This window comes from Salvia miltiorrhiza, chromosome 6 (assembly GCF_028751815.1).
Source record: "Salvia miltiorrhiza cultivar Shanhuang (shh) chromosome 6, IMPLAD_Smil_shh, whole genome shotgun sequence".
In the NCBI taxonomy this organism is placed as follows: domain Eukaryota; kingdom Viridiplantae; phylum Streptophyta; class Magnoliopsida; order Lamiales; family Lamiaceae; genus Salvia; species Salvia miltiorrhiza.
The window spans coordinates 349120-376941 of record NC_080392.1 but is presented as its reverse complement, the minus strand read 5'-3'; the positions used below and the strand labels follow the sequence as shown (position 1 = coordinate 376941).

At 33.8% G+C, this 27822-nt stretch overlaps 5 protein-coding genes and 1 long non-coding RNA gene across 9 annotated transcripts; 3 read left to right on the top strand and 3 right to left on the bottom strand.

Moving 5' to 3' along the window:
- The first annotated feature begins 208 nt into the window (after nucleotides 1-208).
- On the top strand, nucleotides 209-2118 carry LOC130987589 (CBL-interacting serine/threonine-protein kinase 6-like). The gene has a single exon (XM_057911176.1). It carries the CDS (start codon nucleotides 578-580, stop codon nucleotides 1883-1885), a length of 1308 nt encoding a protein of 435 aa, XP_057767159.1. The 5' UTR covers nucleotides 209-577; the 3' UTR covers nucleotides 1886-2118.
- A 4887-nt stretch (nucleotides 2119-7005) lies between these two features.
- LOC130987588 (bHLH transcription factor RHL1-like) lies at nucleotides 7006-10281 on the top strand. Its single transcript, XM_057911175.1, has 7 exons — nucleotides 7006-7570; nucleotides 7669-7758; nucleotides 7885-8019; nucleotides 8142-8207; nucleotides 8820-8885; nucleotides 9464-9535; nucleotides 9818-10281. The coding sequence occupies exons 1-7, from the start codon at nucleotides 7199-7201 to the stop codon at nucleotides 10118-10120; spliced, it is 1104 nt and encodes a 367-aa protein (XP_057767158.1). The 5' UTR covers nucleotides 7006-7198; the 3' UTR covers nucleotides 10121-10281.
- Nucleotides 10282-12099: 1818 nt separating this feature from the next.
- On the bottom strand, nucleotides 12100-13585 carry LOC130987587 (uncharacterized). Of its 4 annotated transcripts, none has more exons than XR_009089801.1 (5): nucleotides 13408-13585; nucleotides 13135-13272; nucleotides 12959-13034; nucleotides 12407-12628; nucleotides 12100-12315 (listed from the first exon to the last, which is right to left on the bottom strand). XR_009089801.1 is itself a non-coding variant. In XM_057911173.1 (4 exons), exons 1-4 carry the CDS (start codon nucleotides 13489-13491, stop codon nucleotides 12561-12563), a joined length of 366 nt encoding a protein of 121 aa, XP_057767156.1. In that variant the 5' UTR covers nucleotides 13492-13585; the 3' UTR covers nucleotides 12100-12560. The 4 variants fall into 4 exon arrangements, 2 of the variants coding, with proteins under 2 accessions (XP_057767156.1, XP_057767157.1); XR_009089802.1 differs by having other exon boundaries at nucleotides 12407-12487; XM_057911173.1 differs by having other exon boundaries at nucleotides 12100-12628.
- A 453-nt stretch (nucleotides 13586-14038) lies between these two features.
- Nucleotides 14039-14953, bottom strand: LOC130987586 (uncharacterized). The gene is made up of 3 exons (XM_057911172.1): nucleotides 14799-14953; nucleotides 14518-14655; nucleotides 14039-14407 (listed from the first exon to the last, which is right to left on the bottom strand). The coding sequence occupies exons 1-3, from the start codon at nucleotides 14880-14882 to the stop codon at nucleotides 14261-14263; spliced, it is 369 nt and encodes a 122-aa protein (XP_057767155.1). The 5' UTR covers nucleotides 14883-14953; the 3' UTR covers nucleotides 14039-14260.
- A 4763-nt stretch (nucleotides 14954-19716) lies between these two features.
- Nucleotides 19717-20936, top strand: LOC130987585 (calmodulin-binding protein 25-like). Its single transcript, XM_057911171.1, has one exon. The coding sequence runs from the start codon at nucleotides 20049-20051 to the stop codon at nucleotides 20706-20708; it is 660 nt and encodes a 219-aa protein (XP_057767154.1). The 5' UTR covers nucleotides 19717-20048; the 3' UTR covers nucleotides 20709-20936.
- Nucleotides 20937-26848: 5912 nt separating this feature from the next.
- LOC130987584 (uncharacterized) lies at nucleotides 26849-27781 on the bottom strand. Its single transcript, XR_009089800.1, has 2 exons — nucleotides 27613-27781; nucleotides 26849-27061 (listed from the first exon to the last, which is right to left on the bottom strand). It is a non-coding gene; the product is annotated as an uncharacterized LOC130987584 (long non-coding RNA).
- Between the last annotated feature and the right edge of the window lie 41 nt (nucleotides 27782-27822).

Here is a 27822-nt window from a genome sequence, read left to right as displayed (position 1 = left end):
TTCGCCCAACAATGGTAAAATGGTAAATAAATAGGGAGGCGAAGGGCGGTCTAAGTTGAGCCCATGTGTGAAGCACGTGAGTCGTCAATTATTCACATCCCGCCAAATCATCAGTTGCATCACTGCTATGATCTCGACACGCGACGGCTGCAACCATTTCCAGCCGTCCGATTAAAAATCATCTAATTGACGAATGTACCCTCGAAGCAGTCTATAAATTCGCAGGTTCCTTCTTAGAAACAAAGAGATCAGAGAAACTGAGCTTCCTCAAATCATCGGCGGTGAAAGAAAAAAAAAAGCCCTAGAAAAGTAGTATCCCCAAATTTCTCTCCCAATTTTCTGGTAAGATTGGTGAGGAACCCTACCAGGGAATGCAGAGAGATGATAAGATCGCCGGTTTCTAACCCCCAATTAGGCGGCGGAAGGGCCAAGAAACCGCTCACCAGCGGCCGTAATTGCCACCGCAAACACGTCGAAGACGGGTGAAAGAAACCGCCATCGCCATTCTACCACTAGTTAACAGCATCTACTTGTTTCCTTATCAGTCTAGGACATAAATCTTCTAATTTCCTCGAAGATGACGATGCCAGCAGAAGACAAATGCGGCGGCGTGCTCCACGGCAAGTACGAGCTCGGCCGCCTCCTCGGCCACGGCACGTTCGCGAAGGTGTACCACGCGCGGCACATGCAGTCGGGGCGGAGCGTGGCGATGAAGATCGTGGGGAAGGAGAAGGTGATCAAGGTCGGCATGATGGACCAGGTGAAGCGCGAGATCTCGGTGATGAAGATGATGCACCACCCCAACATCGTCGAGCTCCACGAGGTCATGGCCAGCAAGTCCAAGATCTACTTCGCCATGGAGTACGTCCGCGGCGGCGAGCTCTTCGCGAAGATCTCCCGTGGACGCCTCAAGGAGGAGGTGGCGCGGAGCTACTTCCAGCAGCTCATCTCCGCCATCGACTTCTGCCACAGCCGCAGCGTCTACCACCGCGACCTCAAGCCGGAGAATCTCCTACTCGACGAGGACGGCAACCTGAAGGTCACTGATTTCGGCCTGAGCGCCTTCTCCGACCACCTCCGGCAGGACGGCCTGCTCCACACCACGTGCGGCACGCCGGCGTATGTCGCGCCGGAGGTGATCGGGAAGAAAGGCTACGACGGCGCCAAGGCCGATATCTGGTCGTGCGGCGTCATTTTATACGTGTTGCTGGCCGGCTACCTGCCGTTTCAGGACGACAACATCGTCTCCATGTACCGCCGGATTTACAGAGGCGATTTCAAGTGCCCGCCGTGGTTCTCGCCGGAGGCGAGGAAGCTGATCACCAAGATGCTGGATCCTAATCCTTCCAGCAGAATAAGCATCGCGAAAATCATAGATTCGTCGTGGTTCAAAAAATCGTCGCAGAAGACGATCAGATCTAAGGAAGAGCAGGAGTTCGCGGCGGAGGATGAGGTGAGCTTCGGCAAAGGAAAGGAGGCGCAGACGCTCAACGCATTCCACATCATATCCCTATCGGAAGGATTCGATCTGTCGCCGCTCTTCGAGGAGAAGAAGAGGGCGGAGAAGGAGGAGCTGAGGTTCGCGACGACGACGTCGGCGAGCAGCGTGATCTCGAAGCTGGAGGAGGTGGGGAAGACGCGGAACTTCAGCGTGAAGAAGAGCGAGTCGTGCGTGCGGCTGCAGGGGATGGAGAGCGGGAGGAAGGGGAAGCTGGGGATCGCGGCGGATATATTCTCGGTGACGCCGTCGTTTGTGGTGGTGGAGGTGAAGAAGTCGAGCGGTGATACGTTGGAGTACAACCAGTTCTGCAGCAAGGAGCTGCGGCCGGCGCTCAAGGATATTGTTTGGACAACCACTGCTGGGAATTTCGTGCCTACTGCTTGAGTCCATGGATTGTTTAATTATTGCTTAATAAAATATTACTCCTACTATGTTTGTGAATTCGGATGTTTGTTGGATTTGAGATTTAGATTTGATTGTGAGAGCATTGAATTGATTTGGTCAAACAATTCAGATTGCTTTCTACTATTGAGGATCTTGTTGTTCTTGTTGAATGTATCTATCTCTTTGTAAATAATTTGTTAATTTGTGAATCGGAACTTTATTATTCAATTTAATCCATCTATCAAATCTTCCTTAAACTCGCCTTGTTTGCTTTTCTGCAAAATTTGGATCTTTCATTCATTCCTAAACTAGGAACACTTGATTTTTTTAAGATGCCCATATTTTGATGCTCCGGTGAATCTCTAAATTTAAATCAATATTACTTAATTATTGTGATTGGCTCTATAAATTTTTACTTATTTTATTGTATAAAAATAACGCATTTCAAAATTAAAATAAATATCAAATTTTAAAATAAAAAATTTCATTGAATGTAAATTTGAAAATTACAATAGTTAAAAGAATATAATAATTAAAATAAAAATTTAAATTACAATAATTTAAAAAATTACAAACATCGATATTTCACGATCTCTTTACATATTACCTTAAGAATGGCCAATTGAGTCAGCCCCATTTGTTGAAATAGAGATTTTATTGAGAATAAAAAGGACCTAGGAAAAAAAATTCATGGTGAAGCACAAGACGCCGGCCAAAGAGCCGAGCCTCGTTAAAAACCTTCCCGACGAAAACTTCCTGGAGAAAAAACACCAGGAAAGGAAAAGAGCGCTCGTCAGTTACAGGATGGCAACAAAAGAAAGCGAGAAAAGGAGTCGGCCCCATTTGCAAAGTGCCGATGCCAATATTTTGGGCGTTGGCTAGTTCACGCTTCGTCTTGTTGTAATCGTCGATTTAATTGGAAGAAAAGGAAGAATAATAAATGAAGTATAGATTTAATTGTGTTACAAAAATTGAATGAAAGTATGAGGTATTTATAAGAGAAAGTAGATTAAAAAAAAAAGTGATTAAACAAAATGTGAAATTGTGAGGAGGAAAGGAATTTAGTTTGTGTATGAATTGTAATTAAATTTTTTCAACAATTTTTTTTAAAAAAATAATGAAACACGACACAATAAAAACGAAAAGTGCATGATGACCTGTGTCTCTGTGGCGAATGATGTACTAAATTACGCTTTTCTCATGACATAGCTCGATTTAAGGAAATACACATGTTTATATTATTTGTTAAAACAATTATCATGCCTATATTCAACAATAATGTGATGCTAGTTCTGGAATAAAGTTACACTACTATATAGTTTGTAATTTCCTCACCGAATTGAAAGTGGGTGGATGCGCCATTGCATCACAAAAAGTAGGATGATGTTATCATAGATCAATTATTAAATTGAATATGATAACATAATAAAGTGAGAGATAAAAATCATGATAGGGGTTGTCTCACATTTGATTGGGTAAGTGGGTGGGCATCATGTGGTTGTCTCATCTAATTATAGAACCACAAGGATATTGTTTTGTTTTTTAAATTCTTTTATGGGGGGAATGATGTTGTTACTTTTTCTCAAATTATTAAGTGCCATTGTTGGATAATCCTATTTCATATTTTCCTATATTTTATCTAAATATTTATATAATATATATGTGCCATAAACTTAACTTACAAGGTGAATTAATCGTGTTATCATTGAAAGAAAGAAACGATATAAGAGCATCTCCAATGCAGGTTCTAGCAGCCGGCTCGAGTCCAGACGCTAGACCTGCGCCGCATTGGGGCATCGAAGCAGTGTGATCCAAGCTCCAAGATAAAAGTCAGCACGAAGGGGCCGTAGTACGCGCTCCTTTAAAAAAATCAAAAATTAAAATAAAACTTTGAAAATGTTTGAGTTTTTTTTATATAAATTTGAAAAAGTTTGAAATTTTATTTTAATTAATGTAATGTGACAATTTAAATTTTAATGAAATATTGAATTTAAAAATTAAAAAATTAAAATGTAAATGATAAAATTAGATTGGAGAGAGGAGGCCGTAAGATAAGCTCTATTTACTATATATTTCATACTTTTTATTTTATGTAATAAAAACGTCGAGTAGGTTGCCCTTGAACAAGGTTTATATCACTTTACATGAGTGAGTCCACTTTGAATAATTAATTTATACCTTATAATATTATTTCTTTAGTTAGAGAGATAAAAAAATAAGCACATCCTTAAAACTTTTTCAAGGAGAAGACGAGGGTACATATACTTTCCCACTAGCATCTCTTATTTCACTTGGTTAAGAGCTTCACGTATGCATTTATGATGATAATTAAAATTGAAATATAATATAAATATGTGGCTTGAATTGGAGATAGAAATGTACAAATAAATACCCTACGTAAAATCGAAAACTGCTGGGAGTCGACATGATTTGTAGGTTGAAAGGGATTTGATGCATGGGTTTGAACGTCTTTGTAATGAAGGACATTTTCTAAGCTAGTTATGATAGAAACTATTGATTAAAAATAATCCAAATAATAGTACTATGTAATTAATTCTCCATATGTCTTTTTCCATATTTTGAATATAATTAAGTATAACTAGTAATACCATATGTCTAGACATTTTCTTATGTATGATTGTGTAATTTTTTTTTTGAATTAGAATTACGATTGGTATTTAAATATAATCAATTATGCAACTCGTATGCAGGCAGGACCTCAACACTACACAACTGTGAAAAAGCTACACCGCATACAGACGAGAATACAACACCACCTAAAAGTGGGAAAACATCACCGCACGCAGGCCATATATTGAACCCAAAACCTCTCACAAAGGAGAGTCTTCGAATGCTTCAACTTTGCCACTAGCGCAAAGTCTCATTGGCATGATTGTGGAATTGCGCTTCTTCTTCTTCTTTTGGTTAGGGTTCATTGTTACAAAGGTGAAGGTTTGTGCGTGTGTTGTTCTAATCGTAGAATGATTAATATTTAAACTCATAAGTGTTGAGTTAGAATTTATTATCAGACAATTTTTAAAATTATTTACTCATCAATTAAAAAATAAGCTATATATATTTATTTATGGGTGGAAATATTATAGCAAGCACACATTTTATCTTTGCGTGGAAGGAAGTTATATTTCTCAACTCAAGTCCCAAGTTTTCCAACATTTACAAGGTATACAAAACGAATTCGACATTTAATGAGATAATTTCTACCAAAATTGACAACATAAATATCAATTAGAATTGGGAGGGGTGGGGGGCATACTTTTTTTATTTTTTGTGAGACGAAAGTTAATAAAATTGCGACACCACATCTATTATTTATTAATGACGATGATGATATATAAATATATAGATAATTATGAATTTCCAAATAAATATGATTGGACTTGGTGACCTCAAACATGGATTGAGATTCAACACATCCTTAACGAAACAAAACATCTAAGTGCTTCACAACTCATAGTTTGATCTAAAAGTTTTAGACATTTTTGTTCTTCAAAAAAAAAAAAGTTTTAGACAATAGGTTAATGTATTGTCATATTGTTGCTTCCTAAGTAACAAGTGATAATTACTTATAACGAAATTAGACAGTTGTAAGTCTCATTTTAAGTAATAGAATTCTACATTTAAATCATATGGAGAAGATAATGTTCACCATAAATTTATGATAGGATTGTACTTTCTAATTTATTTCTTTATTAAATTTATGAAGGAGACAATACACCACGATTAAGGATTAGTTATATACTTATATATGCTATATTCCAAACGCAATAAATACAAAGAGTTTGGTAATTTTGATAGGGTAAGTTGGGTAACCTAAAACTTTATCTATATAAAAAAGGTCTTCTATATATTTAAAATTATAAATTGATACTTGAGATTCTCTATCCTACTTTTTTGTGTTGCACTTAATTGATTAAAAAGTCTTAATTAACTAAGGTTTATAAATATATAATCTAGAGAACGGTTGATAGTAGACATATATATGTAATCAAGTATTGCATCAAATTTTAAGATGATTGAGTATAAACCATGGTATTTTTTATATATATATAAATTATAAACAATGATATTCATAAACATGTTGACACAAAACAAAGGGATTATTCCTTTAAAACAAAAAACTAAAATAAAAAAAATTATCTTATGTGAATGAGACAAACATGTTGACACAATTAATTACGACGGCAAAGGGAATGCAATCACCAATTGGGCCTAGTCAAGGCCCATACTGTAAAAAACTTACGGCCCAAACAGGAAATAGCTTTTCAAGAACTTATATTTCTGGATCATAAGTGTAAATTGTGTAATGATTTCAAAACTATTGTAAATAAATTATTGAACTCCTTTTTCTGCTCAATCTCTAATTTTGCATTCAGATTGTGTATTATAACACACTAAAAAAAAACGGCCACGTGCAGTTAATTAGAATAAAGTAAATAAATGACAGTATTATAAAAAGCTAGATTTTAGTTTGGTCCCAAAAATGTGTCATAGTGCCTAATAGCTAATTCAAAATCCAATACTTCAATTTTTGAATATTCCAAAGAATCCAAACTTCCAATCTAATTGGTCTCAAAAAATAAATATATATATATATATACACATCACACTTTGACATTATGGATTGGGCCAGTGTTTAGGCCCTTTGAAATTATAAGCCCATACTATCGAACTGAGAATTGAAGCCCATATTTGATCACACGAGTTATCAACTTATAACATGCGACAAAATATTTCATTTTAAGAGTTTTGATTATTGACAGTTTTATATAAATCTTTGTTATGTTTCGATAATTTTTATTTATTCATTCACAATAAGTTATTTATAAAAACCAAACCTATTTTACAGTAAACAAGTGAAATGAACAATGGTTAAACTTAATCAAAATGTGCGATATTGTTTGACATGCTATAAAGGTTGACTCTGCTTTTACTCAGACTTTTAGGATTGTCGCTTAGCGATTTTGGATACATGTCAGCTTCGTATCCTTTAGTCAGTTTACTCAAGCTGATTTTTTCCTTTATTTTAGTAAATATTCTTTATTTTTGTTATATTAGAATGAATAATTTTATGTATTGGATTATGCCAAGAGAGAGAAAGAGAGAGGGTGATACATACAATACATAGTATATATGATTGGAGTAGGGAAGAAAGGTGACACATGATATTTCATATTTTCATATTTCCCCCTCCTTAATTATAGGTTTCTCCTCAATTTTGAAAAAGGACTGCTCCTCTGCAACTGATTGATTCCTCTCACTTGAGTTTCGATTGTGAAATAAACAATCTGCGAAATGAGGGGAGACGCAGATTCACCCGGGTTGAACAGCATCAGCTCATCAGTGATGAATCAGCACCAATTCCTCCATGAAATGCTGCAGCCCTCCAATTTCGATCCCACCTCATCGCACGAGGACTTTCTCCAACAAATGCTCTCCTCCGTGCCCCTCTCCGCCTCCTCCTTCCCTTGGGCGGACGACCACCCTCCGCCGGGGAATCCCGACGATCATCCGCCCGCATCGAGGATCCGGCACCAGCAGATCAGCGGCGGCGCCGCCAAGGCCTTGATGCTCCAGCAGCAGTTGTTGCTCTCCAGAGGCTTCGCCGCCGCTAATGCCGATCACAACGACGTCGTTGACTCACCGTCCCCCAATTCCGCTAATCCGGTCTGCTTTTTACTTTTTTTTTTCATTTAAATTCTATTTTGTTTTTATTTTCCATCAATTGAAGCATAACTGACGAATCAATGCTGAAATGTATTCAGGCAAACGATGCATCAATTACAGCTCTATTCAACGCCTTCACCGGATCGCCTGCTCAAAATTCCGAATCTCAGCAATTCCACCACCTTCAGGTTTTTCACTAATATTTATTATTATTATTATTCCATACCTAATGTCAAATCATGTTTTATTTCATAAATTGCAGCTAAATTGTGTGTTATGGAAGATGAAAAATACATGATCTCGTGTTTAAACAGGGAGGAGGTTTGCAACAGTCTCAAAATCTCGGAGGCGCGTCGGCGGCGAGCGAAGGAGCGGCGGCGGGGAAGCCGAAGCCGAAGGTGAGGGCAAGGAGAGGACAGGCAACCGATCCTCACAGCATCGCCGAAAGAGTACGAACTACTATTTCTGTTCTCGAAATCGCCATTTCTCTGTTTTTGTAATTTTCTCATTGTCGAGAGAATATTTGTGTTTATAATTTTTATTCAATTTTTGGGTGAAAAATGATGCGCAGTTAAGAAGAGAGAGAATTGCGGAGAGGATGAAGTCTTTGCAGGAGCTTGTACCCAATGCTAATAAGGTGATACCCCATTTCTCATTTCTCATCTCTCATCTTTTTTTTTCTTTTCACATTAATCCATTTATTATGTGATTATACAATTAATATTCAAGCTAACTGATAATATTAATTATAATGCAAGAGTCAAGGAGAGTGGCACTCTGCGCTCATTTGTCACGTACATTCAATGAAGCTTCGTCTTCAGCTCTTAAAATCACAATGATTGGTTAATTTTTGGTAATCAAATTGCAGAGCCACGTGCTCTTTAATGAACCTTTGGTATAGAAAATCAAAAATCAAAAATCAAAGGGCATATCTTGCGGAACGTGCTCATATCATATAACTATGGCGATTTTTTTTTTTTTACTGATTTTGCATGTAATTTTACTTGTATAGGATAGATATTAATTACATCTGCATTTATGCAATATGTAAATAATTAAGTGTAAGTGGAAGAAGGTGTTAGTATTGTAAGTAATGCAAGATAGTATCTTTTATTAATCAGCTGATAATAATAACTCCCGCTTGTTAATATAAGTGTTGATTAAAGAATAATGATGATGGGTTTGGAAGGTAATCATTTGAGATTAGGAGAGATTAAGCTAATGATTTGGTGCATTTGTTGAATGACAGACAGACAAGGCCTCAATGCTGGATGAGATCATTGATTATGTCAAATTCCTCCAGCTCCAAGTCAAAGTATCTCTCTCTCTCTCTCAAATTAGATAAATGTATATATATTTACACACATCTAGATTTGTTTGTTAAATATATCCAAGAATCTGTTTTGGGTTGACAAACAGTTTGGGTTGTGAATATGAGCTGTAGCATAGTAAATTAAAACTCTCTTGTTATTCTATTCTATTATATGAAAAGTTATTATTCAAATTGGCTAAGATTTAAGAGTAGTGTTATTTGGACAAAATTTGTCCGAAAAAAAAAGGATTAAATACTTTAAAAAACTTATTTATTTAAAAAAATTGGTTCAAATTTAAAAGAATTTAGTTACTTTTATTATTTTCTACACATTGTAGTTTTTTGTAATTTTTTAACATTTTTGTTAATTATTATTTTATTTTGTAGTCTTTGTACTTTAAAATAATAAAAATTGAAAAGGTTATTAAAAAATTACAAAAGAACTACAAGATGGAGAAAACGATGAAACTAACTAAATTCTTTTTTATTTTGAACCAAAAATTTTAAATTAATTTATTTTTAAAAGTATTTAATCATATAGTCCAAATAGCATTATTGAAAATTTAATTATGTGGAAACAGGTGCTTAGCATGAGCAGATTAGGGGGTGCTGCTGCTCCTCCTCCTCCTTTAGCTCCAGATAATTCACCCGAGGTAATAATCATGGTTCTTCAAATACTATTAATTTTCAAGATTAATAAATTTCTTGCATGGCATGAATTAAACACTACATTGATCGGATACCGACCGAAATTTCCGCCGTAAAATGAATCACCTACGAATTTACGTGACTTTACCCAACACTAATACACGCGTCGGTAAATTAATCATCGACGGATTTTTATTACGGCTGTCGGACCGAAGGCCGTCGTCGACGAATTTTTAAATGTGATATATATATAATCAGTGTAATGATTGAATTCATAAAACTTACAGGGGAGGCCGACGGCGTCGTCGTCGGCAAACAACAACAGTAAGGAGGGGATGGGGGCGACGGAGCAGCAGGTGGCGAAGCTGCTGGAGGAGGACATGGGCTCCGCCATGCAATACCTTCAAGGCAAGGGGCTGTGCCTCATGCCGATTTCCCTTGCGACCGCCGTCTCCACCGCCACGTCACACTCCCGGCCACTCTGCGGCAACGGGCCTTCGTCGCCGAGCACGTCGGTCATGACCGTCCAATCAGCTACCGTAGGAGGGAAGGAAACTGCCGCTGCTGCTGCTGTTCCTAAGTTGGAGTGATCATTTTACTGCCTAACTTTGAAAATGTATATCGACTTTGCATGTTCTAACTAAACAAAGTAATTTTTATTGCTTTCAACCGCATTTTCCTTTTTCCAAAATTTTGTATCAGTTTCGAATCAATGCCGGAAATTTGATACGAGATTTAGAGTTTAGAAATACGTTAATTAGTGTTATCCATCTCGCAAATATATGTTCCTTTTACCATCCTTCTCAAGCTTATTAAAAAGGAAAACTATACTGTTCTGTTATAATCAATCATTCATATAATTGAAGTAGAAAATTTATAAATTTAAAATTGGAAGAAACCAAGATAGTAGGGTTACTCATTTTCACACTTTTAATTCAAGCTTCAACTACTAGTCTTTAGATTGAAGACAAATAATTCTCTTTTAACTTCAAATTAATAATTAACAAAAAGAACAAATCAGACTTTGATTTTTATGTAATTATAAAATTAATGATCTCAATAACAATTTATGAAGTATTAGAATAAAAATAAATATATAAAACAAAAAAAATAATCCTAACGAGGTATAAACGTGAGCGGTGCTACAGGAGGGATGTGTTCCACGTGATCTTTTCTCTAATATTTATACATATATTACAATCGACAAACAAAGATATAACATAAGAAACTTTTATTCCTTAAGCGAAATGACTTTCAAAATAATAATTAGAAGTCCAAATATTTAAAAAATTCAGTTCCTTCAACTTTGTACATGGAGGCACGTCTATTACAAAATTCTACCATACGCGTAAAAGTATGTTTGCAACAAGATGGGAAAATTCCAAGACTCTTGATTAGATACATAGTTGTTGTTTGTTACAATATCATTAATATCGATTGAGTCAACATAGCATCGCAAGTTGGTGGGATTTATTCGACGATTTGGTAAAATTAAAAATCTTAAATTGTAGAACTTCCATGAGACATCAAATAGCATTGGAGACAAGAATATCAAATTAAATAATGTTCACATCCTAAGATCAATTATGTCCAACACCTACTTTTCATTGATAACTTTTCATTTATTTTGAATGAGCAAAATCGAATTATTAACATTGATAACTTTCCATTTATTTTGCTTAAGGTGGAGTTATTTGATTCAATTTATTGGGGATAACATTGATAAATGATAACTAAATTATTTTCAAGACTTTGGTACTGTTTCTTATTTGTATAAGAAAGGTAAAGTTTTGATGGTGATTATGTAAAGAAATCTGTTATGTAAAGAAATCTGTTTCCTCACTTATGTAAAGAAACCAGGGGGCTTAGCCCACTGGCCACCGGGTCCTCACTTAAGTGAAGTGACCCGGGTTCGATCCCTCTTGGGAGCGAATTGGAGATTGGAGATATAAGGTGGATTTTGGTGAATTGAAAGATAAGGTGGTTCTTGGAGTGGATGGGAAACTAATTACTAACATCTAACATGACTTTGTCCGATCAAAAAAAAAAAAAAAAAAAAAAAAAAATCTGTTTCCATAACTATGTCGAAATAAGGTGCATTTTTTTTCAGGAAAAAATAAGGTGCATTTTATGTTGTGGGTTTTGGATGAAAATAACGAGTCAACGATGCATTCCTAACATTTGCTTCGTAAATTGACGAGCTTTACTCTAAAAACAACGTATTGTATTTGTTTTTCTTTTCTTTTTTTGGAATAAAACTACAAATATTCTATAGAAGAATTATAAGCTCTCAAACATAGTAAACAGTAAAAAATCAGTGGAACCAGTGAAGCACACACTTGGACAAAGGTTTTTTAAGGATCACATTTCTCACACATAAAATGCAGCATAATAATGCCTCCTTTAAAAATTGAGAATTTTTTTCAATCCAAATAATATAATTTTGCAGGCATCAAGAGCTATACCTTTTTCTATATAAATCAAACCCAGATGTGGATCAATAATATCATCAATATATGCACAACATACATTAAACAATGAATTTAGAAATATGCCCAACAATTAAAAAAAAAAAAAAAAAAGGATCACCCTTCAATCAATCTCATGTTCTGTTTAACATTATATTACTTAAATAAACACAGTGAGCTGCCCCTAGTGAAGCTGTAAATGAAGGCAAAATCTACAACTAGTTCCTCCAAACAGAAATATGATCGTCGTTGGGATTTATTCCTCTTCCATTTTTCGAAAATCAAATAAACCTTCCATCGACTTTAGATGTAAACACCTAAACCAACAGACTTCATGTTTATCCATGACAACTTCTCTTTCTCTCAAAACTCTCAAAAGTTTAACAGGAGGGATGATCGAAGAGGTACCTATTAGGTTACCGGGATAACTAAAATGCAGTCGAATGGATCTTCAGTCTCCTCTTCCTCGAGGAGCCAATCTTTAGCCTCCTGCCACATTCAAATTCAGCTCAAGCAAATGAAGCATTAACTAATATCCCCAACTCCACAACAAGAAAAGATTTCACCTTCGTCTTTCCATCAAACACAAAATGTAATACGCCAACCAATCCGTAACAAACGAAAGATAACCTTTCAAAAACAGGTATGGATCGAATAAGTTCAACATCAGAATCAACATTGCTCCCTTCACATTCTCACAAAACACAGAAACCTAATATGTGAATGAATCCACCACAACGAATTAACACAATAGCTAAAATATAACTTGCACGTTTAGAATCCCATAATGAAAAAACATAATCCTCAATATGTGCAGTGCAGTAACATCATTGCATCAAGATATGTAATTCAATGACAAAGTAAAACCATTTTACAACAACACAAGAAACCTAATTATGAAAAGCTATATATTGAAAAATTAATCTTTAAATGTAGAAGGCTGCGGTAGTGACAACGGACCTCTCCTCGACTCATTGTCATCCAAAAGCCTATTAACCCTCTTCTTCTGACAATACTGCCGATCAAAATGCTTCACCTACAAAAACATCAAAATTTCCCCCAAAAAACATATAAAATCAAAAAACACTATTTGTAATTCATGATAAAAAGAATTATCTGTAAAATACAGAAATTACCCAAGTAGGCCTGCACTGCTTCACATACGCCTCCCTACTTTGCTTGCATTCGACAGGGTAGAGCAGCCCCACCGACGCAATTTCTGTGGGCTTCTTGTTCGCTTCTCTCTCTAGACACGTATAGAACGCATCTCGTGCCTTCCACCAATTGAAGATTCAGATTTCGTTATGCGCATCATAAAACGGCGAAGAAATTTTCGGCATTCGAGATTGAACAAGGGCACGAAGAAATGCATTTTCACACCATTCAATAGCTAGAGATTAGAAATTCACCTTGTAGCAAGCTAATCTTGCTTGTGATAGAACATCTGTGTGAACTGCATCGAGGGCTTGAGACGAGCGCGTTTCCAACGCCATTCCAGAATCGAAATGCTTCGCACTATTTTTTCCCTAATTTTTACTATTTTTCTTATTTTTGCTTCGAATAACTGATGAAGAAGGGAAGAAAAATGCGCCACTTAACTGGGCCTGCCTTTAACTTGGGCTTTGAATTTTCATATTTATGTCAAATTTGAATATCACAATGTTAGCTTAATCTTTATTAAATAACTATTGGCCCAATTGTTTGAATTTCTGGTGTTGATTTGATTCATAGGTTTTATAGTTATGTTGGTTTTATAAGGTAAATTTCAGCCCAACAATTATTTGGCCTCATTGAATTATAATTTGCCAGAAAATAATTATGCTTAATAATTCTTTCTACTATATTCATTGTCTTTTTTAAATTTGTTAATCTTTTATATGGAGTATTTAATATCATCAGTTTGTTAAAAGTTACAATGATCACATACTATTGAAAATTTGTAGCATAGCCTCTCATTCCTTTATTTAATATGTTCGGAATTTTCACTCAAAAAAAAAAATATATATATATATATATGTTCGGAATTTTGAAAGCAATATCTAAATAAATAAGGCATATCACATTATCACTGGCAGATGAGCATGAAAGCTCCAACTTGCTTCAAACGTTATGAAATTCAAAGGCGAATTAAAGTAAATTCAATTCAAACGGAACTCAATCCTTACTTCTTCGTCGGAAAATCAAAATTTTGGAAGGAGCTGTAATCAAATCTGGATGAAAGCTTAAAGCTAAAAAAAGAGTTAATCTGTTGTCACGATTTGATCACGTTGAAGATGAACAAGAGCAAGAGGAGGATTTAAAGGTGGAAGACTGCGGCAGCGACATCGGACCTCGCCTCATCATCTCTTGATCATCCAACAGCCTCCGACACCTCTTCTTCACGCAATACTCACGATCGAAATGCTTCACCTACACATAACCAAATTTTCAAATCATAACAAAAAAAATTATCAATCCGAAGCCTCGATTTCCAGATTCCGATCATCAGCATGAAGAATTTCACAAATCCTGAGAATTACCCAAGCAGGTCGGCACATCTTAACGTATTCCTCCCTATTTTTTTGGCAATCGGACGGGAAAAGCAGCCCCACCGACGCGATCTCCGTCGGCTTTTTCTTCGCTTCTCTCTCCAGACAAGTGTGAAACGCATCCCGCGCCTTCAACACACCAACATTTCACCCAAATTAGCTCAATATCTCTCTTCGAATCAGAACTTTCCGGATAAGGGAAGAAGAAGAGGAAATCAAACGCGCATACAGAAAAATACGAGGAAACGAGACGGAATTAGAAAGAGGATTGCCTTGTAGCAAGCTAGTCGCGCTTGCGATAGTACGTCTGTGCGAACTTTATCGGGCACCTGCGACGTGTAATCTTCCAGCGACATTTTTGTATGCTTTTTCTTCGGAAACCAAACTATTTGCTTTCTCGTCTATATATACAATTCTCTGTTTTCTTGGTTAACAAGTCAGGGGCTATCTTTCTCAAAACATAATTCCAAAAAAAAAATTAAAAAAAATTATATGTAACATCATTTGCATCAAAGAACATAAAACAAATAATTATATGGGCCCGACCCGGCCCAAGCTTGGTATGGGCCGGCCCAAAACCGGCGCGTTAGAACGAATGAGTTAGTTGAATTAGGCCAATTCTTTGAGATGAGTTTCATTTTGGATCATTTAACAAAGCCCAAATCCGACCCATGATCACTTTGTACTATTTAGTGATAGGTTCAATTGTTAAATAAAATGAGCATTTGCTCAATATCAAAATAATTCATTTAAAATAAAATAAAATAAAAGCATAAAATACTCATAATTTATGTTTATAGTATTGTTTATTTTTTTTATAATATTTTGTATAATTGTCATATATATTGTAGTATTTGTCTTATACTAATATGTGTACTTATCATATGGATATTCCATTATATACAAGAAATTCGATAAGATATTCATATTGTGTAACACATTGATACAAAGTTATATTCTTCGCAATGAGGTTATACAAGTTAGTTATTATGGAATATAATTTTCACCCTCTTTTTTATTTTGTTATCTTAAGAAAATATATTTATTATGTTTAGTATAGTCGTAGGCCTTATAATACTAAATTGGTGTTTATTTTACAAAATTACATACATATTTTATTGGATATAAAATTTAATTTTTTAATATATTGTGAATTTTTTCTATTTTTACTTTTATATCCATTATATTGGATGGTTTTTTATAAAAGAATATAATTTTATTCTCAAAATATAATTAGAAAAAAAATTATGTAGATTCATTAAGATTTTTACCCCCACAAGAGAGTTCAAGTGAGTGAGTTTAGTATAATAATATTTGTACACTAATACACAAGAGTTTTGTAATTTTATTTTGCTTTTTGTTGGGAAAGGAGAGTGATAGATATTGAACCATAAACTAATGTGAACGCAAAACTACATGCAATTTTGTTGTGACACTTAATAGCAAAATCAAGGAAGTTGCCAATTATTATTAATGGACAAAAAAATTTGTTATAACTTTTTAAGCTGAGACTGTGGCCTGTGGGGTGGGAATTGGTCATGTCCACATTTGGGCCCACAATAATTTCATATGATTAGTTCACATAAAAAAGCAAGAAAAGGCTTAGGCCCCCACTCCAATATTTTTCCATCTATGTATATCATGAAATAAGACAATTATATACTACTATTACATTGCTTTTGAATCCACTAACATAGATTATTTACTAAAGGATCTATTGTGGATGTTGATTTACTACGATTTTATTCGATTCCTCTTCTTTGTTGATGCAAGATTGAGTTTTGTTTGGTGGATAATGTTAAATCACAAATAATTGAAAAACATATGTTAATATATATTATAGTTTTATTTTAATATATATATATATATATATATATTTTATTTTTTATTTTTTATTTTTTTTCATATAGAAACAATTGAACGTGTAACATGCTAGGATACTAAACGGACTAATTTATTTAGTCACTAAATAATGAAAATATTTTTGTTTTCTTCTAAAAATCAACAAGGTAATATCGATTTTTTATCATATTTAACCCTTCATACTTTTTTTTGTGTGTGGAAATGTTTTAACTTTTCAGTAGCAACACATAAAAACAAAAATTATCTTTTTTGTTTTGAACAAATAGACAAACTGCAGAAAACGCGTTTTCACATGTAACGTTTCACACTATGAATATTGTTCCTCAAAAAGCAACCTAATTTACAATAAGCAACAAAGTTCAATTCCCGTTCAATGATCTTACCCAAATTATATTTGTAATTATTTACCTTAAAATATTTAATTGTTCTATTTAACGAGGATGAAATATGAATATATTTAAATCTAATGGCTAACTTATGATAATATTATAAAAAGGATAAAACATGCAACTTTGTCATTATTTTCATCACAAATTTTGAAACAGGACACTAATTAAATATAAATAAATATTTTTTTCTCAATAAGATACTTCAAAACAACAGATCATGAAGAATATATACATCAATTATGTTTCTTTGTATACACATTTAATTCTCTTTACTCCAACAAAAGAAAAAACATACACGTTTATGGGAATTATTGGTTATGTTTTTTTTCATATATATATATATACTTTTTCTAGCAGAGATTTAAATATTTTTTGGAAGTAGTTACAGAAGTCAAAGATGTCAGTGAGCCATATTTGAAAACTTAAATATTTCGTTAACAATTTAATAATTAAAAATACCTATAAGACCAGACTAAGAAAATGACTCAAATACCTTAGCGAAATTCCAAACAACGGTCTATTTTATGTAAAGTCATTATTCTTTTTAGGAATTATTTCATTTTCGGACAAGAAATTAATTTAGGTACAAATAATTACGTCATAATGAACAACATAAACTATTTCATTTTTTGTGTATGCATGTATAATTACTTGCAATCAAGAATAAAATAGAAAACCATAACTCAATAATTTTAATAAAACATTTCACTTCACAAATACTCTAATATATCTACCGCGCGATTTAAACGTTAAAAATAGAGTGATTAATACCTTTTCAATTAGTTCTATCATCCCATTTCATCCAATTTTTTCCATAACGTTTCCCCTAAAAAAATCTCAACATAATAACTGAAAGATTAAAATGTAACTGTTTGTGGGAAAAGGGTTGCTGGACTGTTGGGGAAGAAGATGCTGCACCAAATATTGGTTTTTTCTTTTTATTATTTTTTTTTCAAATTTTATCTTTTCAACTTTTGAAAATTAGATAAAATATAAATAAAAATTATATACTTGTACTAATAAAGTATTAAAGTCATTTGTATAAGATAAAATTTATTAATTTTATATTTATATATATATATAAATTCAATTTACCACTATTATATACTCCCTTTGCCCACGAAAAAAATAGTCATTTTTTGTCATTTTTGAATGTCCACAAAAATTAGTACTCCCTCCGTCCCATGAAGCATGACACACTTCTTTCCGGTACGAAAATTAAGAAATTGGTATTTTGTGTGTAAAGTGTTGTAGGTGAAAATGTGAATAAATGACAAATTTTTTGCCATTTTTAGAAACGTATCATGCTTCGTGGGACAGACCAAAAAGGAAACTGTGTCATGCTTCGTGGGACGGAGGGAGTATATATTTTCAGTTTTGAAAACTATTTGTCATACGATGGACTCCTTTATCCACTCACAATATAATAAATTATTATTATCAATACTATTTTTAAATGAAATTTCTTCTGCATTCACAATATATTAATTTTTTTTTTAATTTAAATTTGTATCGTCTCTTTTTAGAACTATTTTTGTATAGACAGATGAAGTAATTTTTACTAATAATAAGGTGCTACTATATATAAATATGATTTTATATGGGCTACTAACTTGAAAAGATTCTCAGGGACCCACACGGAGAAATGGATAACCGGATCCGACACCACATGATTTAACCTGCAAGCCCACGTGGCCCATTGGGCCCTCTTTTTTTTTTTTTTTTTTGCAGTGCGAGACTCTCGAAAACGATGGGTGAAGTTTGAAATAAAAATTCAAAGAAAACAATTTAAAACAAAATTAACATATTCTCTTATTTTAAAATAAATTATAAAAATAGTACCTAATTTGGAAAACGATTGCTAAATATTTTAATTTTGGAAACCTAAAGTAAACTTTGCTACCTCACTTTAAATGCTCCTGTCCTTGGCTCTCTTTACATTTAATATTTCAAGATTTGCTTTTGACATTTAATCTATAATTTGAAGAAGAAAACTTAAGCACAGTTTTGACTTCTCTTACAGAAATTTAATTCTAATGGAAATTTATCATCAATATTAGAAATATACTAGTATTGTTTTTTAATACGTCTCAGAAAGCAAAATTGAAATCAAGAAGCTCAAAAATTACTTATAAAATATTTTAAAGCCTTTAATGTACCCCAAGTTTGATCAATTTTTTTTAGTTCATAGGAAGTCACATCCTCTACTTTCAATGCGCACGGAATTAATCAACAGTCGTGTGCAATCGTTTATAAATCACATAAGAAAGATAAATTATACTCCCCCTATTATTATTTTTATTTTATTAAGTGTCTCTGGTCATCAAAATACACATACCAATAAAATAAGAAATTTGCATTTATAATCTTGTTATTTATCATAATTATACTCTCAAATTTTGAAATAAAACACTTAATAGGAAATAAAGAAAATATTAAAATAAAACACTTAATGAAAAATGGAAGGAATAGTATTTAGAAAATTAAGTGTATCATACATATTGATACCACTAGGTATTGGAAATGAATCAATAAATTATGAAAGCAACTTCCGTCGTGTCCGAACCAACGAGTATTAACAACCTAAAACCACGAGCGATGTTAGATCTTTTCAAAGAGCAACAATGGAGGTGTCGATGAAAGGGCCCCGACGCTCTAATTAATGACTTGATACAAAAAATAACAGACATAAATAACGCAAAAAAGTAATAACATCATCAAATAGATAGCAATATGTGGTTTTATTTGGTCGATCAAACTATCTGGGAGATCAGAGCGAGAATAATTGCATGTTGTGAAATAAGGGGCGATGAATGTCCGAATTAACAGACTAGTCGGGCCATCGAAACCCTATTTATTTAGAACCCTAGTGATAACAGTGTACCGACCAAGTTAACTTTTTAGAGTAAATGAAATATACAAGTAAAAAGTAGCGGCAAAATTTAAACTATACCACAGTCAAAATAAAATGGGCATTGCGTTAATTAAGGATAATTTATTCGCGTAGCTCTGAAAAAATCAATTAATTTATGCCCTTTATATGTTGCATGCCACCTGGCCATATAAACGCGTTTCCTTCTTCACCGTCCTATTTATTCACCTCGCTCTCTCCATTCCTATAAACCTCGCATTTCTCTCTCTTCTTCTTTTTATACTCATGGCTACTACTCTCTCTGACTCATTGCTTCTTCTCTAAATCTTCCATCACCACAAAAACTAGCTCAATTTCCAATCAAACTGTTCGAATTTGTTGATTTCGAGTTTCAATCAATGGCGTCTTACGATAATTTGCTGGCGGAGCAGCCCTGGTCCTTCCGCCCGTCGTTTCCCGACACCTGGATTGCCGATCTCTTCACGATGGAAAACGAGACCCTATCGAAGGCGATGCAGGCCTCGATCTCCGGCTGCGCCGCCGCCTCGCCGCACGGCGGCGCCATCTCATCCGGAATGCTTCAACCTGTGTACTCGAAGGCGGACGCGACGCCGGTTCACACGCCGACGGTCTCCGGCGTGTCGGAGAACGAGGCTCTCGTCTCGAAGCAGCGGCGGCGGGGCTGCGGGGTGCCTCCGATCGGCGGCGGCAGGGTGGCGAAGCGCAAGTCGCGGCCGTCGAAGCGCGCCGCCGCGACGACGTTCTACGCCGCGGATCCAGAGAACTTCATGCGGATGGTGCAGCAGGTGACCGGCATGAGGATCGGAGGCGCGACCGAGCGGCTCGCCTGCGCCGCGGCGGTGTCGAGGCCGGAGCCGCGGAGAGCGGCGGACGGATTCCCGACGCTGGACACGTCGGCGGCATTCATGCTCGGCAGCTCGGCTTCGTCTCTGGTGTCCACGTCCTACGCGGCGGCGGCGGGCGATGGCGGGGCGGCGGAGCATTACTTCGATTCTCTTTGTAGCTTTCCCACGCTCGAATCGTGGGAGGCCGTGTAGCTCTGTAGCGAGAATAGTTTCTATTTCTGCTTCCTCTTATTTTTTTTTTCTCTATTTTGTAGGGAGGGGTAAAAAGGGAATATTGTTAATATTGTGGGGGTATGGGTGGAACATTAATCATCTTCAATTTTTTCCATCACCATGATGATGATGATAATGACGATGATTAGTATTTTTTGCCTTTCTTTATTAGGAAATTAAACTAAATTCATGCTTATTATATTGTTGCCACATGCTTGTCAGAGTTATCGTTTAATCATCCGTCTTAGTAGTAAATCATGTGCTAAGATATTATATTTGATGGAAGTATAATATTTTGGTGTATAAATAAAGAGCTCACTAATTGCACTAATCGGTTTATAATATATAGCACGTTGGATTTATATCTTTTGTTAGTAACCAAGAAGATCACTAGCAACAATGTTAGATAACCAAACTAGAAATTAAGCTATGTTTCAATAGTACTCTCCCATGCAAATTAGCGTGAAATTAAGCAAATTTATGAGATTTTAAACTAGTATTACAACACACATGATTAAGAGGACGCTTGACTGAGCTTATAAATTTTTTAAAATAGTTTATAAGCTGTTTAGAAGCTTATAAGTAATATTCATTTTTTAAAAATAAATTACTATGATTCTTTGTTTTTATCATATATATACTATCATTTTAATTTGACCATTCTTCGATTTTCTCTCCCTCTGATCCTAACGACAAATTCTTGACATAATAGATCAAAGACCTCAACAATATCTTCATCAAAATTGTACCTTTGATCAATTTGAAGGAATTTGAAGCTCTCTATCAAACCAATCTCAAATAATTTATTAGCTCAAATTATTAAGCTTATAGTTGTGCGTGCATTTTAGCTAGGTTTCTATCATTCATTAACATTTATACATGCACTTTGGATAATTCGATTAAGATGAGATCGAACTCGTAAAATTCAATAGCATTAGTCCATTTCTATCAATTTCGTATTCAAAGAATCAAAGTTGATATTTAACTTCTCTTTGATTTTCATTTTTTCTATCTAGCTTATGTATTTTGGTAGAATTAAATTTAAACACGCAAAATATTTTTCTGTAATTGATTTAACATCACCAATCACATATATATACACGCATAATTAAGTCTCACCATTAAGATATTAGATATCCGGTCCAAATTGAATAGTTAAATTTATTAAATGGGAACGTGATTATAAACTTGATCGCCAAAATTTATTTAGGCTCCAAATTAACAGCTCCTTCTACGTGTGGTATTATTTATTTAACTATCTAAATATTTAGATTATCGATAGAGAATTAAACCAAAGCTCACTTTCGAATTTTGAAATCCCAAATTGGTTTATTAAATCAATTTTAAAATACTGAAAGATACTGGCTTCGAATGCTTGCTGAAGTCAAAAGAATTATCAGAGGCTACAATAATTAATATTCTAACATGTTCGGTGACAGCATTTGGTTGACTTAGGTCTCTATCTTTCTCTCTCTCAAATAATTAAATAACTATATCAATAGAATAAATTAATTTTCGAAGTTGACGAAAACCCGTGAATGTCTATTTCGATGTGTCATCTTGTCAAATACTACTCCCCCGTCCCATAATAAGTGGCCACATTCTTTTCGGCACGGAGATTAAGAAATTGAGTGTTATATGTTTTAATAGAGTGTGGCCTACAATTGTTGACCAAATTAATGAGTAATTGTTGACTTAATTAAAGTAATTTTGGCATTTTTAGAAAGTGGCCTACAATTGTTGACCAAATTAGTGAGTAATTGTTGACTTAATTAAAGTAAACTTTTGCCGTTTTTAGAAAGCAGCCACTTATAGTGGGACAGACGAAAAAGGAAATGTGGCCACTTATTATGGGACGGAGGGAGTATTATTTTGGGTTAATATAAATTGACCTATACGTATATCATCATATATCTATAGGATTATTAAATTATTTAATCAAGTTTTCTGGAAACTTAAGATTATTGATTTCTTTTATATATGTGTGTGATTATGATTTATGGAGATAAACTAGGGGCTACAAAGTTTACACCACGGTTTAATCAACTAGCTCTTGCTAATTGTGAGCTGACCGTGGAAGATTAGTTATTGACTTGTATATAATATATTCGTCCCAAACGAAATATTCTGTTTTCCTTTTTGGGCTGTCCCAAACAAAATATCATGTTTTCTTTTTTGACAATATACTCTCTCTCTATACTTAACAGAACCGATCACCTACCCACCGTGGGCAAGCATAATGTGCCCACCATTGATGTGGCAATTTTAATTAGGAAAGATAACTAATAAATCTTACTCTAATTAAAATTATCTTACTATAATTACAATTGCCACATCATGGCGCACGTTATGCATGCCCACGGTGGGTAGGTGATCGGTTCTGCTATACTTAATATTTAAATAATTTCCATCAACCCACTTTATCTACTTTATACACATTTTTTAATCTTCGTGCCGAAAAGAATTGGGACATTTCGTTTGGGACGGAGGAGGTACTTAATTATGAAGCCTACGTGTAAATGGGCCATGCACAACTATTTTATTCAACATTTGTGATATTCTAGATATTATTGAGTATACATCGATCGTTTCGTCTGAAACGTTCCTTCTTTAGAGTTTGTTTATTGTATTCGTGTATATATACTTTATTTCATTTGAGGACTTAGTATAAATTAAAAAAAAAAGTCAATATTTTTTTCCGAAGTAATTAATAATATTTGGACTTCAGAGAAAGAAGTGTTAGATAACAAGTTAAATTATAATAATAATATTTTTTTTGAGGGAATATAATAATAATAGTTGAGGGAGAGTATTTCTTTGATTTTCTTTAATGTTCGCTTCTTTGATTCAGAAAAAAACAATAGAAAAAAGGAACAAATATGTCTTAAAAAGGTTCACATAAAAGATTCTTCAAAATATAGAAAATCAAGACCAACTTAAATAAAAGATCTATAGAATATAAAAATATAATTATGCAATTACCTTACAATATGTCGAAAGAGTTCATCGTGCACCTTATTAGTTGTTGTATTATGCGTCGAACCATCTCATCACTTATTAAAATTTTGATGAACATGTCGACAATTTTTATGAACAAATATTTTGGTTTGTGGTTCGAATCCTGGAAGGGAAGAGATTTTCCACATATTAAATAGATACGTTTGTCCATCAGTTATATTGGTTTATTCGTAGAATTTATTGATTTGTTCATTATTCTTATTTCTCATGAAAAATAAAATTATCAATAGAACCTAATTAACCCTATATATATGGATGAGTTATATTAAGAATGTTATTTTTCGTAAGAAATAAGAATAATGCATAAGTCAGTATACATATAGTGTTGCTTGCATAAGATGCTTATAATGACTACATATATAACAGAAATCAATTAATTGATAAAAAAATTTTGCTCCCTCCAGAATCTGAACCCATGTAAAAATTCGTCCCCTCTAAATAAATATCAGTTATAGGATTTGAAAATCTCACCTCACAGATTTATTCTTATTTCTTATCACATGTATCCATTCGCATTTGATCTTCTCTTTATATATTTATATAGGTTCAAATAAGAACCACTAAATAAAATAAGAATTGAGAACCATTTTCAGTATTTCGATCATTAATATTTATGGTGGACGAATACAATATTGAAGTTCGAATCCAGAATGAAGCGAATATTTTTGTTTCGAGTGCAATAAATTTAATAGCAGATGCATTAATTTTTCCAATAAATACAAGGATTTTAATAGTTTTCGTTATAATTCTCATTGGAATCGAATCCTATACATATTGAAACGATATATAATAAAGTAATATAAGTAGCCAATTGTATTATCTTGTTCTTCCCAATTAGGCAAATTAACATGGAAGGCCATTCTCCTCCACAATTTCCCGGGGTATATTTGACCAACCACAAAAGTTTTAATACCGCAAATTGATTAAGATTATCTGTGTGTGAACTCAATAATTGTATTTATCAGCACCGTCCAATCTTCGCAACGCTCCATCCAACGGCATCTATCGAATCTTTGACTGTGGGAATGATGGTGGTTGTTACTACCTGTGGGAATCCACACCGTTGAATTCCTAAACCCGCCAAAAATTCCCTATCCAAAACTTGTCAGTCTCTACTTATTCAGGTGGTCGATTTCATGTTCAATGCTATACGCCTAACTGTATATTTTTTTCTTCTTTTTTAATGGAATTTAAATTTTAATAGATTGTCAGAAATTGACACATACTATAAGAGGAGAGAGCATATGACTGAAATACGTAATTTTGTACTATTAATTAGGTGAGCCAAATTATTGTGTAAGCATTTAAGTTTTTGATTATCTTTTTTTTGATGTTGCCTATAATTTTACAATAAAATATAATGAGCGTTGAATATTCAGACGATGCGAGCTCCTGTTTGTAAACAATAAAATTTAAACTTCATACATTTCATCGCTTCCCTTCTTCCAAAAAAAAAAAAACCGCGCTGTTATATTTGTTCTCATGGTTAGTGAGTGAGGATAGCATTGAAGTGTATTTATTCTCAATTGATATGTTATATCTATTTTACTTATAAATCAATAGATCTGTAAGTCCAATATGATAATATACCAGCTAAAATGTGAATAACCTCGGTATACGCAAATGTAATTAATTAAGGTTGGTCATATTGTTTCAACATTTATTTACACTAGCAAATGCTTTGAAGTAAACATTTATTCGTTACTTATGGATAGGTAAATATTTTACATCTAATACATCTAGTGTTCCGAGATTGAATATCGATCGACCGTATTCAATCACTCGAACAAAAGATCATAAAATTAATCTAATCTAATACTATATTAGTGCTCTGAGCTAGATTGAATATCGGCCGTTTCCAATCACTCGAACAAAATATCATAAAATTAATCTATTCTAATACTAGTATATGAGTGTGTGTGTGTAGACATATAAGTGTGAAAAATGGATTGAGAAAGAGTGTTGAAGTGGGGGAGGTTGTTGACCTAGAAGCAATTGCGGTCGGTTCTATAGCAGTGACATGCATGGCGATTGACTTTGTCTTCATCATTAATTTGTATAGATGAAAAATAAATACTCTATATGTCCTACCAAAGTTAATCATCTATTCATTTCTCGCATGTATCGTATTATAGTTCATTTTTCGCATGTTTTCAAAAAATATTAATTGTATTTTCTAAATATGTATGAAAAAATAAGATGGATTATTTAAGTGGACGCAAGGAATATATATATTGTATTATTGTTGTCACATCCATTATATTAAGGTTGAAGAAATATACAGAAAACTCGGTATATCTTCCTTTCCCGTATCAAAAAATACAATAAAATATCGGACCTGAGGTATATCGAGATTTTTGATAAAATTAATGTGATAAAGATACCGAAAGAAAAAAGAATTAGTAGACATCAAGGTCTAGAAACATTTTTATAATTCCCGATATATAGCGAAAATAGTATTATAGGGTAAATATATTAATAAATAAAAGTAAATATAAATAATGAAGTTTGCAGAATTAATACTATTCAAAATATTTAGGAGTTGAAATATTGATTCTAAGATTTCTGATGCAAAGAATTATATATAGAGTTATATATGACCTTTGAAAGTAATGATGTTAAGACTTCTGATGCAAAGAGTTCTGAGGTCAGACTTGCTTTGGCAATTCTCCTAATTATTAGGTCAATGTTGTGATAAAAAAAAATAAAGAAAAAAATTGGGCTATTGAGCCCCAATAGCCAATCATATTATATTATTGCTCATCATCAAGCTATATATGTAATTTCTCCACATACCTTTACTCATGCAATCACCATGTAAAATCAACAATTGATTTGAGTCTTAAGACATAATCTATCAAATAATTCAATTTAATTAAGTCTTTGATTTGAATGATTCGGTCCGTACTTTAATCATTTGTTTGGATGAATTAATTATTTAATTTCCTATATCTTAATCTTATCTATCTCATTCATTAAACCGCACTTTAATCATCTGTTTGGATGAATTATTTAATTTCTTATATCTTAATCTTATCTATCGCGATTTTTTTTCAGAATGAAAAAGAAAAAAAAAACTATAAAAAATTCACAACCAAAAAAGAAGAAAGAGTAGATCATGATTTACTCCACATACTGCGTGCAAAATCATATATATGCATTACTAGGAAATGAAGGAACTAAAGATGAGAATTTGAGTAGCAATAACTTATAACAATCTCATCATGAAACATAGAATTGAATTTGTTATAATTGCATCTAAGCCACTATAGGTTAATTTGAACTTTGCAATTTCACATGCACTTCTTCTTGATCTGCAAAAGAGAAGATGCATAGCAAAATGAACACAGATCTATATATAATTAAGTAAATTAAGGCTTGAGTTAGTGTATGATACAGTTGATTAGCTCTGGTTAAGTACTCCCAGATAAACCTTGATGTAGTGTTAATTTATTCTTCATCTGCTAATTAAGCTGGATTTGCAGGTGAAGAACAAATTAACACCACATACAAGCATCAATTTCTTCTTCCTCCTCTCTCATCCATCAATCAGCACCTATTTTTCCCTCAGCTCTCACCATCACCAAATTCCCAAACTGTATATCTATTAAACTCATTTTAGCATATACTATATGAAGTTGCTTTCATAAAATACAAATACTAACAAGAGCTGTGTGTGTGTGTTAGAGATAGAGAGAGAGAGAGAGAAGCTGTATAATAATGAATCCATTCTAAAAATACAGTATTAGTTAAAAATCAGATCGACGTGGTTTAGCCCTCTTTTAGTTCAATTACGAGAATATAGTATGTTTAAATACAATTAAATATTCTTAAAAAAAATATAATTAAATATATGCAGACATACCTTAATGGCTAGGGTTTTGAAGCTAGACGAATGGATATGGAAATGGCGGGAGCAGAAGAGGAGGCCGCCGCGGACGGCGGGCGGGTAGGTAGCTTCACGGCGGGGCCGCGGCTGCGGCTGGTTGAAACTCATTTCGCATTTTGCAGTTGAAAAACTGCTCCAACCTAAACTCATTCTTCCCATACCCATTTGGGGTTTTGGGAGTTGATG

Excerpts from the sequence above, each read along its gene's own strand:
- LOC130987589 (XM_057911176.1), top strand. The coding sequence starts at position 578 with ATGACGATGCCAGCAGAAGACAAATGCGGCGGCGTGCTCCACGGCAAG.
- LOC130987588 (XM_057911175.1), top strand. The coding sequence starts at position 7,199 with ATGAGGGGAGACGCAGATTCACCCGGGTTGAACAGCATCAGCTCATCA. Across the intron at positions 7,571-7,668 it reads CCCCCAATTCCGCTAATCCG|GCAAACGATGCATCAATTAC; the intron begins GTCTGCTTTTTA and ends AAATGTATTCAG. Across the intron at positions 7,759-7,884 it reads AGCAATTCCACCACCTTCAG|GGAGGAGGTTTGCAACAGTC; the intron begins GTTTTTCACTAA and ends GTGTTTAAACAG.
- LOC130987587 (XM_057911173.1), bottom strand. The coding sequence starts at position 13,491 with ATGGCGTTGGAAACGCGCTCGTCTCAAGCCCTCGATGCAGTTCACACA. Across the intron at positions 13,273-13,407 it reads CAAGATTAGCTTGCTACAAG|GCACGAGATGCGTTCTATAC; the intron begins GTGAATTTCTAA and ends AATTGGTGGAAG. Across the intron at positions 13,035-13,134 it reads AGCAGTGCAGGCCTACTTGG|GTGAAGCATTTTGATCGGCA; the intron begins GTAATTTCTGTA and ends ATGTTTTTGTAG.
- LOC130987586 (XM_057911172.1), bottom strand. The coding sequence starts at position 14,882 with ATGTCGCTGGAAGATTACACGTCGCAGGTGCCCGATAAAGTTCGCACA. Across the intron at positions 14,656-14,798 it reads CGCGACTAGCTTGCTACAAG|GCGCGGGATGCGTTTCACAC; the intron begins GCAATCCTCTTT and ends GGTGTGTTGAAG. Across the intron at positions 14,408-14,517 it reads AGATGTGCCGACCTGCTTGG|GTGAAGCATTTCGATCGTGA; the intron begins GTAATTCTCAGG and ends GGTTATGTGTAG.
- LOC130987585 (XM_057911171.1), top strand. The coding sequence starts at position 20,049 with ATGGCGTCTTACGATAATTTGCTGGCGGAGCAGCCCTGGTCCTTCCGC.